The sequence below is a fragment of the Aythya marila genome (genome assembly GCF_965140915.1).
Source record: "Aythya marila genome assembly, chromosome: 2".
NCBI classification, from domain to species: Eukaryota; Metazoa; Chordata; class Aves; order Anseriformes; family Anatidae; genus Aythya; species Aythya marila.
Genome location: NC_139043.1, coordinates 96,571,836 through 96,587,411, shown reverse-complemented (window position 1 = coordinate 96,587,411; position 15,576 = coordinate 96,571,836). Strand labels below are relative to the sequence as shown.

Sequence of the window (15,576 nt, the reverse complement as noted above, 5' to 3'; positions counted from 1 at the left end):
GCAAGACCAGGATGGTGTAAGAAATTAGCACCAGACAGAATCCCAACTATTGTCATATTGTCATCTATACCTCAAGTTAAACTTCTAAGGCAAAGATGGTGATGGGCGTACTCTAAGGGTGTATCTGTATCTCTAGAGCAAGACTGATGGAAGAGAACAAAGTTGTAAGATACTAAATGCCTTCACCATTGAAGCTGTGCAAGATGTTTACTGCAAGAACCCAAGTTTTATTAGATCCTTGGCTGCTTTAACAGTAAAGGAATTACCACTTAAGGAATCCCATAAAGAATACGTAAAAGACTACCACATTGTCTTGTGCACATGTAGCAATGTGTTTAATGCCTCAAGTCACAGAACTTCCCCCTTCTCCCTGCTAAAATATATATTTATTAAAGAGCTGTTGTTTACAGCATACCATTTCTTAGTTTGGTTTGGCTTGATGCAGGGCTTACACTGAACACACCTTCCCTGGTGCTGCCAAGGGTCAGTGCTGACGTTACAAGTCCTGGCCACTGTCAGACAGGCAAAGCTTACAGGGCCACTGCTAACAGCGGCTACTTGGCGCTGAGTGCTCCACAGCACACCATCCCACCTCTCAAATATAAACTTCCCTGCATAAGGGAAGCATCCAGCTTTCACTGGCAAACAGGTTTGTCTGAAAAGTGTCCCAATATGCAAAAGCCTCCCTTCTGAGGCCTTCAATAAAAGGCTGAAATTAAAAGTATTTAAGCCAGGCAAGAGTAAGCAATTAAACTTTTATTCATGATCATTTACATATGCCTCAAAATGTTCACCACAAAAATGCAGACTTTCAGTTATCTTGTATTTAGCATAGAAAATGGTCATCTCTGTAGTAAAGCACCAAGGAGCACACAACAGAACAGTCAGAAACAGATTCCACATTATCAGTTTTTTCCCTTCACAATGTACGACGACAAAGTTGAAGATTACATAAAAGTCTAAAAGTTCCAGAACAAATTCTAGAGTCACCTGAGTGCTTGGCAGGAACAGTATTACATAGTAGTAGTTATATTGCCTGTAGTGGAATTACACGCAGCACTTATTTTGTGCCTTTTTTATTGCTTTGCTCAGAAGTGTTACTTTTCACAAAACTGAGACAAACATTATCGGGACAAACACTGGGTTTCATATTTGGTCTGAATTTTCCAGTGGCAGCCAAACAGAACAGTTTGCCGGTAGGAATATCTACAACTGTAAGAGCAGATGTCAAGAGGGAAGGAAAGAATCACCTAATTATAGTCTATCATCTCATTACATAGGGCCCAACCATGTACAGGCCCTTACATACTCATTACTCTACCGAGCTTTTCCCCATTATGCTTATTTAAATTAGCATTTCAAATTTACTTAGAAGACAACATGATTTTTGAGTTAAGTAGCGTACATGGACAAATGCATGTACAAAGTTTTGGTAGTAATTTAAAGCTGCAAAACTGATATGCAAAGGAAGTCCTACAGACCCCATTACAGGTTAAGAAGAAATAACCAGAATCAGGGTGTTACATATAAAACTACTTTAACAAAGAAACTCATACAGTTATCAAGTAATTCATTAGAGAATAAATTGTTATATAAAAAGAAATGCTGCCTTTTTATCACTTCAGTACAGCAAATAAGAAGGCAACATTAAGAAAAGTGCACAGCAGAGAAGAACTGTTCAGTTTTCTGAAAAAGTTGAATTTGTCTTCAGACACCAGGCTTTCGTCAGGAAACATTGGGTTAGGATTGCTTATATTCTCTCCCCGATCAGTCTCTTCTTGCATTAGTTCTTGGTAAGGCGCTTACTCTGACATGTAGGAACGATACATCAGGGCCACGATAATTGCTGCTATTGCCGGGATCACCCAGTTGGACCATGAACTAGAAAGAAGTTTTTGAAACAGCAGTTTAAGAAGTGACAACCACCAAGTTAAAAAAGCCACTGGTTAAAGTCCTTCCCTCCCAACATATCCTTCAACGTTAGGGCAAGAGCAGGACACCTGGACTGGCCCAGTAATGCTCTGGCCAAGTAAAAAAGCTTGTCCTGCTCAGACTTCACAAGAGAGCTTACAAATTTGTTTAGTAGAAAAATAAGACTCTAGACATGCTTAAAGTCATGGCATGCTGCCCAGAATATCATTCATTCAGAAGCCATTTAAGACATTACACACGACACTTTCAAGTACCCAAGCTCCCCACTCAAAGGAATATGGAATGGTGCTCAGAGGTTTCAGCAACAGGCAGCAGGATATAACTTTACAAAGTTATTTCGGCAATTTTGAACATATCCTCCACATCACCCCATTCTGACAGTTTTTTTCCTTTAGTTATAGCAAATTTTAAAAGTGAGTGAATCCATGTCAGTAGTCAGCAGTGGAACCAAGTGTCTTCTACTTATCTACTAGCCTTCAGAAATGAAGGCTTGTACAGCACAAACAATTCAATAGAAACTGACACACACCAATGAGCAAAATTTAGATATTACATTGACATGCTTGTAAAATCGTACATAGATGCCAAACTGGACTTTACACAGAACAAAAATGGTTGTGCTGCATCCTTTGACATCTATGCTTCCTGTAAATAGATGCTATTCAGCTTTCTGAGCTTCAGAAACATTATCATTAGGAGCTTTGGGTTTGATACCAGATGTCATACTGTACCTGGAATTAGACTGCACAGTGGTTATAAGAGGTTCCTGGAAAGGAAAACAAAAAGATATTTACATCAGGTTTCATACTAATTGCCCCTCAATTTCTCAAAAATTAAGGGGAACTAATTTTGAAAACAACTCTGTGCATTGCCTTTGGAAAACATTTTATCAGATTTGCTGTAACAGAACTGTCGTATTATAAGCCAGATAGCAGCAGTTTCTGCAGTCAGCACTGCATCGGAAGTGATTTCCCAAAATAAAAAACTTCACTGCAAGTTTTCCATGAAGTTAACGTCAACCTCAAGATACATTTTGAAAAGCTGTAGTTGCCTAAAAGACAAAGATCCATTGCTTGTCTAAAATCCCATCAAAGAGACTCCAAATGAATACATGAGAATTTCTTACAGGGAAGCAAGGTGCTGATTTACATCCACACAAGGCTTATTAAACTCAGCTTGTCAGTGTGGTGTTTCAGATTGCTTAAGAACTGCTGTCAAACTATTCCAGCTTTTGATTCTGACTTGTATTTCTTGTGCCATTTGCATAGAAAAAGAACCACTACAAGACCAAATCCTAGTTGGGTATTTATGTAGTTTATATGAAGACTTAATCATTTGAGTATTACTAATTGCACGTGGCCCTAATTGCTTTTAAAAGATCCAAGCACTGAAAAAAAAAAAAAGTACTTTAATAGTACAAGATCCATCACTGAAAAATGAACTGACTGAGCTATAAATATTCTGATACCAAGGCAAAGAGTGAAAAAGATCCCTCACAGGGATCCTGCATAGGTTTAAACAGGCTACATTTTCAAAAGCCCGAATTATCATAGGGTGATGCACAACAAATGACATCTTAAAATAACACAGCTCAGTAATTACATCCATATTGTTTTTGTGAACACCTCCCTAGAGAATTAACCCCAAAGCCAACCCATGTGGAGCGGCTCATGACCACACCATTAGGGCTAGCACCTTCTATGACAGACTTGCTGCATTCAGGGCCAGGGAATGGTTCCCCCCAACACTAAGACAGGAAGAATGCAAGCCAAAATACCAAAATACTATTAAAATATTAATAAATTCACCAAAAATACGTTTTTCAAACATTATGACACAGGAAAGTACCACTGATGGTACTTTAAACTGTGCAAAGATTAAAAAGACAAGCACAAGGCCTGCTGAAGGTTCCTAGAGGGCCAGGGCATAGGTTTGTCACACATCCAGAGGGCAGTTCTACGTGAAGCTGTCTTATCATCTATGCCCACACATCCTGTTAGAGCAAAGTGTTCTGTGTTTCCAGAGAGAAGCTGGAAAGCACACATTAGTGTAGATAACCATGACCACCAGCACTAAAATGAGGGAATAAGCCAAACAGGAAGGTAGTAAGATGTCATTTGGATCTCTCAACTCCAACTGACTGTGCTTAGGCCAAACTACAACCCTGTGTATTTCAATTCAGTAAGATTCTGTGAGTTTCCTATAGTAAGAGGTGGTATTACTACAACTTGCACTAGGCAATCTGTTTCTCAGTTGCACTTACAGTTGTTGCTCTTACAGCTTAAGTGTAAATTATCCTGAATTTCAAAAGAAGTCTGAATGACAGATGTTTTTATTGGTGGGAAGAAGCTCTAAATTCCAGTCACCACTGGATTTGTTAATTTTCCTAGTATACTAGTTCAATTAGTTATGATGACAGATCAACGGACTTAAGAGATTTATGATCTGAAACACTACACTTAAATAACCTGACTTATTTTTGCATGTGAGTATATCGTTTACCCAGAGATACACCATCTACAATGCCCAAAAGAAATAAGGTGACACTTTAAGAAACAATACTTACTGTTGGTTTCTGAAGTTTTGCTCTATCATCCTGCATGAAAATAAGGAGAGAAAAAATGAGTTTTAAATAAACATCCAAAACATGAAAAAAGTCAAAGAATAATTCAGTTCACGATTCTGTTCTGTTAGCATGTACCTATTTTTCCCTAGGAAACAGACTTATAAAAGAGGTATCAGTATGTGTTGTTGAGCTACCATAAGCAAGATCACTGCCTTGAATAATACTTCCCAGGATACAATAAAGAAGTGAAACTTGAGTCTTAAACTTTTTTTTTTTGTGCACACGTTTTTGCATTTCTTTTGTCTCTCGACAGTACACGCCTCTTTAGCTTACACATGGATTACAGTGGTACTAGCTTACTTCTACCTAGTCTACTCATATTTATCAAACAAAATTATCTAACTAGCTTTGGTCTAACATCCAATACAAACATCCCAGATTCTATGGATGTCTCAGAAACCCATGAAGATTTACTTGGGATAGTCACATTCATTTCAAAAAGAAACAGCATATCTTCTTGACATTGTTTTATTTATCACAACTATCAAACTGCGTGTTTCATATTCAATAAAAACGGGCATTTATCAAACAAGGATGAACTGGACTGGTGGCAGGTTATGAACAATTTTACTGTTATCAGCTGCTGCCTGAAATAGATAAATCTAGGGCATTACAAGTATGCACCAGACCTGAATTACTTCATGCTAGCAGAGGCTACACTAGCAATATTCACCAGGAAAGGACCTAAGACAGGAAGAGGATCAGGACTCTTACTGTTAAATGCAATTTTCAAGACAGAATGTTTGAAGTTGAAAAAGGCAGTGATATTCACCTCAAATGAAAGACAAAACAGACAAGACAGACAGCTGAGGACAAGAGAAGAGGCAGGGATGGCAGGCAGTCTCTGCACACTACCTGCCTGGGTCTTCCAACAAATGGATTTCAACTACCACCACGCAGGAGAGCTCAGAAGAGGCATATCTGAAGGCAGCCATGGCCGCTACAGCAGCTCTGTACCTATGAACTACAAAGACTGGTGCTTGGTAAAAGTACAGGAGATATGGAGATTACAGGAAAAAGAGGAAGTGACAGATGGAAATGTCAGTGACAGTGGGAACACATCATAAGCCTGGCAAACAAGTTGGTAATACAGCACAAAATGAGTGGAGCCAAAGAAAGGAAAAATACACAAAGCATCCAATTAGATTATGTTTGCACCTTCCCATCTGAATATCAGGAAGCACTTGTTTACTGTGGCGGGTGACCGAGCACTGGCACAGGCTGCCCATAGAGGCTGTGTGCTCTCCTCCTCAGAGACCTCCAAAAGCTGCCTGGACGTGGCCCTGGGCAGCCTGCTCCGGGTGTCCCTGCTGGAGCAGGGGGTTGGAGCAGGTGACCTCAAGATGGTCCCTTCTAACATTATCCATTCTACAATTCTGCAGCAGCAATCTTCCAAATATACACACGAAGATCCAGACTGTAATTGTGGATCAAGATGGAAGCCTGGCATATACGTGTACAATGATGAAAGCATGAAAGTTGCTGAGTAATCACTTTACACATTGACTTAAAAAGAGGCCTAGACATTCCAACATTCCACCTTCAGGGATTATAGAGTCTTATTATAAAGCTCACAGGGTACAGCAAGAACAGCATAATTCCACATTCAGTTTACTCAAGAACTAAGCTGTAAAATATTCCAAAGAAGGAAAGTTTTACACATAACCATCCTCACATTATACTAGTCAAATCACTTTGCACTAGGGAAACAGTCTCAAAAACAAGTCTATCCACAAATGTCTGCAGAGCTGGCATCCAACCCAAACAGCAGCTCTCTTTATCTTGAAGAAAATTATCAGAGAAATAACTAGACATAAAGACACTATAGTAGACATTACATACTGGTACACTTGCATACTCACCGGATGTAGCTCCCCAATAATAAATGATTCGGACAGCGTCCTTGCATCTGTGGAGTGGCCAACATCTTCAAAGTTCTCAGTAGCATCTCCCCCTGCTTGCTCCCTGAGGACCTCTTCACCACCGGGGTGCTGTAATTTTTAATCAACGTTTATTTGTTATTAAAAACCATCGCACATTCTGAAAACAGAAGTTCATTTCCACATTTCTAAAAGTCCTTGCAGAAAAGAGTCACTAGACATGTCTAAAGCAACTGTAAACCTCCCTCAATAACTAGAGGGCTCTGTGCAATCTCAGAAGCCAAAACCAAAGAAGCTAGGTCTCTACTCCAGTGACAGATCGGTAACAGGCTAAGGATCCCCAGCAGCTAAGGATGGATTTAAAACATTACTGGTATCAGTGTTTTAGCAGCCAAACTGTTATCTAAAGTTACACTGTGCTCATATTTCAACAGGAAACATTTTTACCCAAACAGTGCTTTATACAGTAGAAGGATAAAAACCAAACGGTGTAAGTTGCAGAAAGGAACATTCCAGGTAGGTATAACAAAAAGAGATATTCACAACAAAAGTAATCAAACATTTGAGCAAGTTGTGCATGTTCCCTGGACAACCTCCATCCTTTCAGCCTGCCTAGCCAAGGCTAGGAGGAACCTGACCTAGTTAATCATAGCTCAAGCTGGGGCAGGACCAGATAACTGCTAGGAATCCTTTCCAAAAGAAATTATTGCATGGTTATCTAGTAAGCCAGCTACTTTGGAGCTGCTTCAGCACCACTGAAAGCTCATACAAGACACTACAATAGCAATTTTGTTTTAGCAGACCACAGAATCCCCAAACTGCACTGTTGGTAAAACCCCTGAGATGGAGAGAAGTCACTCCCCTGTACCTCTTGATGCCTCGACCCACCACCATTCCCTTAACCAAATACCTGCTATCCATTGACTTCTATTCTTCCCCGGGATACGCTTTTGGGATTGCAAGCAGTTCCACATTTCTGTCCATTAAATAGCCCCATATATATACACCAAGTGACAGTGCATCTTCTGGTTACTTGAGGCTGAGAAAACTCACTGCAGTTACTCTGTTGTTAGGTAAGTAACCAAAAAATTCACCACTCAACTTGCACGTGGAAAACTATGAAACTGTTCTATACAAACAGGAGTCGTTAGATGAGCAATTTGAGACTGTTTAAGTACTGCCTTGGATTAAGACAACCATATAATAAATACTAATGCCTCACAAAGGAATGGAAAATTAAGTCTCCAAATCCTTATTTCATTTTTAACACTCCTGACTGCAGAATCTAAAGTGATGAAAATAGGCAAAACTTCTGTTATTTAGAGCCATGCCTAGCATACAACTGAACAGAAAAGCCACATTTACAAAGGAGATGAAAGAAATGGCTTAAACATTTCTATCAGCCCAAGGAATTCAAGTTTGCATTTAATTCAGATCCACCATATTAACCTCCTATCAATCCTTTTCTTCTAATTGGGGAAAAAAAAAAAAGTAAGACTTGTTCATACAGATTAGGAAGACAGTATGACTACGGGTTCCCAGCTGTGACAGAACTCCAAAACTTGAGTTAAACTTGTGCCTTTGCAAAGATTTTTTTAAAGATTGAGAAAGTTCCTTAAAAAAAAAAAAAAAAAAAAAAACATCACAGCTAGAAGCGCAAGGGATGCCTACCATGACTAAGCAAAAGCAAGATTAAGCAATCGATACAGAGATTAGGCATAGCAGCTGAGCACAAAAAAAAAAGTTAAGAGTACATGTAGAGTAAAGATTATGCAAACAGGCCTGCAAACATGGCACGCTCATCAAATCCTGCCCTTGAATCCTTTCTGATAAGTATTCAGGGAAAGGACTAGACAGACGTTGAGAGATCATTAGAGTTCAGTGCCTTGAAATCCAGAGTACACTTAGGAAGCTGAACTTGCATCTAACAGGCTCACAGATACTGTCGTAACTAAGTCTCCATAAAATTCACTCCATGGTTTTTATACCATGCTGAAGTACTGTGCTCCCCAAAATAGCCTATTCTCAGAGGCATGAGTCATGCTGTATAAACTGTGAAATGCCACATTGAAAGTATGAAATATATGCAACATCTCGAGCAGGAGGCAGAACTCCTTGGAAAAAACACGCTTATCTAACAAGACATCAACACCCAGCAAGAGGAACCAACGTGACACTACCCATAAAGCATTAACGGCACGTACGTTCACATTCATGCATAGGGTGAACCCAAGACCTGCTCGCACAAGTCGATAAAACATCAGTTACTGCAGCAAGCTGTAAGACAAGAGGATCCCTAGCAGTACGACTGCATCTACGTTACAGCCATTTGGGTACTTTAACAGACTACCTGCAGGCTGCTGACCACAGCATGGCCATCCACTGTGTTCCCAAATCCTTCCTGTGTGCTGCTACAAAGCAACCAAGTAGCTACAGGAGCAGCCTCACTGAGGCACTTCAGCTTTTCTCTGGAGGTTGTTTTCAGTCTGACCAGCAGCTGATCCCTCCAATGCCACGGTTTTGCAGAGAGTGTTACCACAGAGGAAGTATGGCCATGACCAACTCATCACACGTGTCAGCTGAAGGGGTGAAACTCATCCTGACCTCTGCCACTATAGCTGGATAGAAGTTAATTTTTCCCTTGTGTCAGCAAGACTATGGCAAAGATAAATGCACAGTGCTTCCAACTTAAGCCAACTAGCAGAAGATATCCTTAATAACCTACTAGATGTACTTAAAAGTATTTTGAAACTTCATGCATTTCTTTTTGAAAATGTCTGCTTTAAAAACGCAAATTTACAACCTCTGTGCAAACAACCAGCACACAAAACATGCAATTAGTGAAGATTTGGCCTTCCCCAATGAAAGGGTGTAACTGAAAAGCCTTACAGATTCCAAGAAATTACTTTTGTATCAAAAGCTTGGCATTTTCTGTGGTTCAATGAGTCTCTCAAAGTTTGTCTACACAAGGCCTTTGTTCGCACTTTGTATGACAAAGCTTGCTACCAGGATTTCCATTTTCATAAAAAGCCTCTTGCTAGCTCCCTGAACTGGAGGCCTACACTGTACCAATAATGACTCCTAAACTGAAATGCTATGATATAAATAACAAGTATTTTTGCAGGTAAAATTGTGGTTCGAGAGAAATAAAAAAGCTTTCACTAGTCTAGTTCATTCCTAGGACAGTCCCAATACAGCGTATCTAAGCTAGACGTGGAACAGAAGTCTGCACAAAGCCAGCAAAAGTACCTAGCACAGGCTAACTCCTAACAGCAGCACGTTAAGAAGATTTAGATGAAGCAACTAAGCAGTTAAATTCACTGTTATCATCTGGGTCAAGAGTCTAATTACTTCATTCTGAACACCTATCAGATCTCACTCTTGCTACAGTCATGCAACTTTCTCAGTGTCATAGTTCAAGACTATTAAAGTGTAACTACCTGAATTCACAACTCTTATCAACCTTTCTTTCCCCCCCCCCCCCCCCCCCCCCCCAAACTGGGGGAATCAAGTCTTGGATCCAATTCAAGTCCCGGGTGAGATAACTGAAGGCCTCCACCAGTGGCAACCTCAGGCATTCAAGTTTTGCACTCTACTGAAAATACAAAGGAGCAGAGACACAACTAAAGGTGCCCTGAAAACTTTATTGTGTAAAAAAGACTAACACTTGTTTGCTTTAAAGCCACTTCCATGTAGTCCTCCAAATTATTTCTGTAAGCCATTCAAGTTCCAGGACAAATTCTGCACTTATAAAATTTAAGGAGCACAGGAGAGTACTTCTCCTTATAAGTTCACAGTTTTGAAAGCCATCATTAGGGTTTTAGACAAAGTGCAAAAGAAATGCTCCATAGCTGAGTGCCCATTTTCCCACTTAAAAAAAGATTACAGCTTGCAGTGTGTGTTTTGCAAAGAACACTTAGAACTGCTATTTTCCAAAGCATTTTCAAGTACTCCTGCAAGCTTCACCACAGCTTTAGGAAGTGATAGCACCAGTTTTTATTTTTAGACTGCAAGGTTCTGCAGTAAAAACTCACGCAGTATTTTGGCAGACTTAAGAATGTGCCACTATTGGCACCCTTTGATGTAAACTACTCATTAACTTATACTACTCCTCCACAACATCACATGAACGTAATTCATCTCCACATGGTGGGGAGACCAGTTTTCACTGGGATGCAGTAAAACAGTATTAGTTTTTCTGCACTTTATTCAATCAGCACTCCAAAAGATATTTTGTGAGAGCTGTCCATGCTGTTTGGAAACAGTGCTGTAAAAGCACAAGCTTACAGATCATGAAAAAGAGACATAGTCCATTCATATTTTCACAATATAAACTGTACATCCAAAGCAAGCTTTGAGACCACCAAAAGGACTGTATTAGATGAATATTAAATATGTATCTAGGTAGTTTCCAGAACACAGCATTTCTCAGAGGCTGAGGTGTTGGCTTCTCTGCCTAGCTTTAGGAATCCAACCACGATTTCAGCAAAGGAATTGGGAAGACCCTCACCACAACAGGAAGCAGAGATCAGGGTACTGATCATTTTATTCCCATTTTAAATAAGCCCAATCACTCATTTAACTCCTGAGATCAATGTCAAACAGTCACTCCTGAACAGTAGAATTGCTTTCTTAAACTACAGAAAAACACTATCAAGCAATACCACCATACTGACTCCGTTACTTGACATTTCTGATCACACACATATGGAATTATCTCCAATACAGACAGATACAGCCATAAGATCCTGCTGTCAGTATGCATTCACTTCTCACAGCTGTTTTTCCTTAATGGATGTAGGGCCTGAAACTATGAAAAGGTTTCTCAAGTTTTCTGTAATACAGGTCCAACAGCTTTTCGATGGAAAAAAAAAAAAAAATGATATAGGAGTTCCCAGCTCCAAGAATATTCTTTCACGTCAAGAACATTCAGATAGCACACCCTAAAAGCTGAGGTCTCCAGATTTCCTCTTTTAGGGGATAAACATGGATAATTGAAGAATATTCAGAGATATACATTCACATGACAGTTTGAGAGATCCTACTTTTTGAGGAAAAGAACAGTTGCTGGAGTCTTCACCTCCAGTAATCTCTAAGATAAGGTGCCAACGCACATAATCCTTTTTTTCTCCAGCACTTCATCCCTATTTCAAAGGATCTTTTTATTTTTAAGCCTTGGCCTTAGGAAACCAAGCCAACGTGGTCACCCTGTGTGATGCCTCCACACAGCCCTACCACTCCCAGTGCGCACACACTGCTCCCAGTCCACTTACTAATTTCAGTCAAGTGTTGGCAAAGGCTGACGGTTCCCCACACCCCGGAAAAAGTTTCACTAAACATCTGCGAGCTTTATGCAGAGACAGCAGCTGTACAGAGAAAATACAGCCTTTAAGTACTGTAATGAAGTGAAAGGCAACAGCATACATTCACTTGTTAAGCAAGAAAACATCCAGTGTATCCGTAACAGTGAGGCACTGTAAAGTTCTCAACTTCATAAGCAGAAAGAAAATAATTCCAAAGGTTAATGCAATAGTTGAGAGATTTTTTTTGTTGAACTAAGAATTGGAACCAGTAAAGTCAGCTTCTGTTCCCAGTTCTTTACTCCCCAGTAAACTGATACGCTTAGATATTACTTAGTAGGGAAGAGGATTGAAGCGATGCATTAACAGTGCTCTCTCTGAAAGACTAATAGACTTAGTTTAATAGCCTATAACTAATTCTTGAAATATTTTAAGCTTTTCTACTTCCTGCAAGGAACACCAATAGGTAAAGCTGAATTTGACCAGTAATGCTATAGAAACTGCTCATGTAATCCCTGCTTCCCTGAGCAGTGTTTATCACAGTCCAGAACGCACCAGCAAGTGGCTCGCTTCAATTTCTCCTTATCTGTCACGTGTAAATCCCTCAAAGTGCTTGACAGACCAGAATGAATTAGTACATCACTTTGTAAGTTAACCACCTATCAAAAGCATTCAAAAAAGGCAAAACCCAAAGTACCCTATGAAATGTTTTTTTGAGGGTTCTACCCTCAAAAAAAAAAAAAAAAAAAAAAGCAGTACAACGAACACTAGGATATTCAAGAACTTTCCTTAGGAGTGCAGCTGCACTTAGATAGTCATTTTCAACAAAGCAATCTGATCTCACTCCTTTATTATCTTAGCATATCAACCAGGAAGTTCAGCTCCAAAGCCAGCCATATCACAGCAAAAACTGTTTACCGTGAGGCTAAAGCCTGAGCCGGTATACCACAGTGCATCAGACATCCTGCAGCTGTCCAAGAAAAAAAACCTACTTAACTGCTTACAAACTGAATTCTTTTGGTTTGATAGTGAATTTGCCAAGTTATCCTGAGAGCTGAAATCAAGTCTACCTTGCAAAACATGAAACTAATACTTATCCATTTCGCATGTGTTCTGAACGAAGGGGCAGTCTGCCTCACTGTGCAGCTACTTAAATCATAAGCTTGTTAGGTCTTGGATTTGTCAAACGTTTTTCTGTTTTGTTTCTCTTTTAAATGAGGAAGACCTCACAGAACTGTGTACCAACCAAAACCGAGCGAGTCTCCAAGAACAGCTCTGTTTCTGAGACTCCATAAAAAATTTTTCTTCCCCAAGGCTTCTGGAGTTAAATTAGCCTTGCCTGTGTAAGTAAACATTTCCACACATAGGTAATGAACCAGACCAGGGCTACGGCTAGATGAAAACCAGTTCAGGAAGGATTAGTAGATGCAGTTCACGACCCAACTGCATTGGCACGCCGCTTAAGAGTTGTCTTGTCAAATCCTTACTCGCAGAACACTCCACTTTAAAGTTCAAGCGCTTACAGTCATGAAAACCAAGACAGGGCCACACGACAGCAGAGGCTCACACAGTGCCGTGCCACCACAAGCTAATGTAAAAGCGCAGGAACTCTTCTAAATCGGGTGCCAGATCTTTGCGGAGTGAGGAGAAAGGGGCTGAGACAGAAAGCTCAAACCATCACGGATAAATCACTTTGCTCAGGAGTTGCATTTCTAAGAATTCAAAAGAAATTTCAATTTCTTTTGGCACTCGGAGGGACCCGAGTTTACCTCAGAAAGCTGGCGCACACCCCCCCCCCCCCCGCCGGCCGTTTAACGGTCGCCGCTTAACGGTCGCCCACCTCGTCGAGGAACTTGGTGACGTCGTAGATGCGGTGGTGCAGGATGATCCAGGTGCTCTGGCTGGTGTTGTGCCGCTGCACCTCCTCCAGCCGGTAGTAGCGGCCCCGCCACGCCTCGCCGCCGCTGCCGGCCTCCCCCGAGCCCCCCATGGCCGCCCGCTGCTGCCCAGCCTCGGCGCCGCGCACACGGCCCCCGGGGCGCTCCGCAGCACGCCTAGAGCCCGGCCGCCGCCCCGCCCACCGCCCCGCCCTCCCGGACCGCTCATTGGTCTACAGGCACGCCTGTCAAGCAGAGAGGCGGGATGCCGCGCCAGGATTGGAGGACGCCGCGGGGAGGGGCGGGGCTTAGCGAGGCGGCCGTGGGGCGGGCTCACAGGCTCCTCCTACCCCGCCGCCAGGAGCGGGCGGAGCCGTTCGCTCCGCGCCACGTGACCCGGTCACGTGCGTCGCAGCGGCGGTTGCCCGCCCCGGCCCCTCGCGTGCCCCGCCTCAGGCGGCGCCATCTTGCTGCCCTCCGGGCGCTGCTCCCCGCACGGCGGCGCCGCCCCGTGGCGCTGAGGGAGAGCCGTGTGGTGTGGTGGTAAAACAGAGTAGGGAGATGAAATAAATGTATTGCCTATTGCAAGCTAGAGAAGCGTGAAACAAAAAAAATATAAAAACATCTTCCATGCATCCACTCTTCCACCTCCTCCCCCTGAGCGACACGGGAACAGGGAATGGGGGCTGTGGTCAGTCCCTCACGCTTCGTCTCCATTGTTCCTCAGTCACTCCCTGACCCTGCTCCTCTCCACGGGCTGCAGCTCCGGCCCGGGGCCTGCTCCTGCGGGGGCTCTCCATGGGCCGCAGCCTCCTCCAGGCCACATCCACCTGCTCCACCGGGGGCTCCTCCACCCACGGGGGGGCTGCAGTGTGGAGATCTGCTCCATGGGGCACCCATGGGCTGCAGGGGGACAGCCTGCTCCACCAGGGGCCTCTCCACAGGCCACGGGGGAACTGCTGGAGCACCTCCTCCCTTCTTCACTGGCTTTGGGGTTGTTTCCCTCACATTTTCACTGGCAGGGTTGTTTCCCTCACATTTTCTCACTCCTCTCTCCCAGTTTCTGTTGTGCAGCATTTTTTTCCACATTTCTTAAACCTGCTCTCACAGAGGCATAAACACTGCTTATCGGCTCACCTCTAGCCAGCGCTGGGTCCCATTTGGAGCTAGCTGAAACTGGCTCTTACCTAACACGGGGCAGCTTCTGGATTCTTCTCACAGAAGCCACCCCTGCATCTTCTCACTACCAAAACCTTGCCACATAAACCCACTACAAGCAGCAAGGCTGCTTGGGGAGCCTGGTCCAACCTCCAACCACAGGTGCTTCCTCATGGTGTTGCTCAATGCCTGCTGGCCCCCATTCTGTGGTGCTGAGGGCCCAGAGAGCAGCTCCTTCACCTCCTGACAACTTTCTTTAGCATGCCTCTCCCTGTTTTCCTTCAGTGTTATTTAAGCTAAAACATCAGCCTCTTTGCTGTGGTCACAAACGTTTTTGGTGACTTTGCTTTCTTTTTGGCCCAGGGCAGCTCTCCTCACTGTGGTACCACCACTAAGGAAAGTCATTCAGCAACTTTAGGTCAACAGTACCCCAATTTACACTTTCCACTATGAATACAGACTATTTTATTTTATTTTATTTTATTTTATTTTATTTTATTTTATTTTATTTTATTTTATTTTATTTTATTTTATTTTTTCCTTTAAAGAGTTTGTTTCCAGTGTAACTTAAGTGACATAAAGTTTACAGAATGTGACCTCAAGATCCATTTCCTGAAAGCTGATGCTTAGCTAGTGGATTTGCACTTGTGCTGGTGCTGTTGGTTATTTGCGTGCAGGACAGTGTCGTACTTCCTTGCTGAATACCATACTGATTCTCAGGTCCTGTCTCCAGTTTATTACAGTGAACCAAATGGGAAGAGTAACTGCAGTTCTCCACAGCTTTGTGTCATTTTCGGTTTCAA

At 42.3% G+C, this 15,576-nt stretch overlaps 1 protein-coding gene across 1 annotated transcript; it reads right to left on the bottom strand.

The window, feature by feature from the left end:
- Positions 1-741: 741 nt before the first annotated feature.
- Positions 742-13,766, bottom strand: CYB5A (cytochrome b5 type A). The gene is made up of 5 exons (XM_082754034.1): positions 13,579-13,766; positions 6,421-6,549; positions 4,499-4,528; positions 2,664-2,698; positions 742-1,881 (listed from the first exon to the last, which is right to left on the bottom strand). Exons 1-5 carry the CDS (start codon positions 13,726-13,728, stop codon positions 1,803-1,805), a joined length of 423 nt encoding a protein of 140 aa, XP_082610160.1. The 5' UTR covers positions 13,729-13,766; the 3' UTR covers positions 742-1,802.
- Between the last annotated feature and the right edge of the window lie 1,810 nt (positions 13,767-15,576).

What these genes read in the sequence shown, in the direction of transcription:
- CYB5A (XM_082754034.1), bottom strand. Translation starts at nt 13,728, where the DNA reads ATGGGGGGCTCGGGGGAGGCCGGCAGCGGCGGCGAGGCGTGGCGGGGC. An exon ending in TCACCAAGTTCCTCGACGAG is followed by an intron (nt 6,550 to 13,578) that starts GTGGGCGACCGT and finishes TAAAAATTACAG; the next exon opens with CACCCCGGTGGTGAAGAGGT. An exon ending in CAAAACTTCAGAAACCAACA is followed by an intron (nt 2,699 to 4,498) that starts GTAAGTATTGTT and finishes TTTCCTTTCCAG; the next exon opens with GAACCTCTTATAACCACTGT.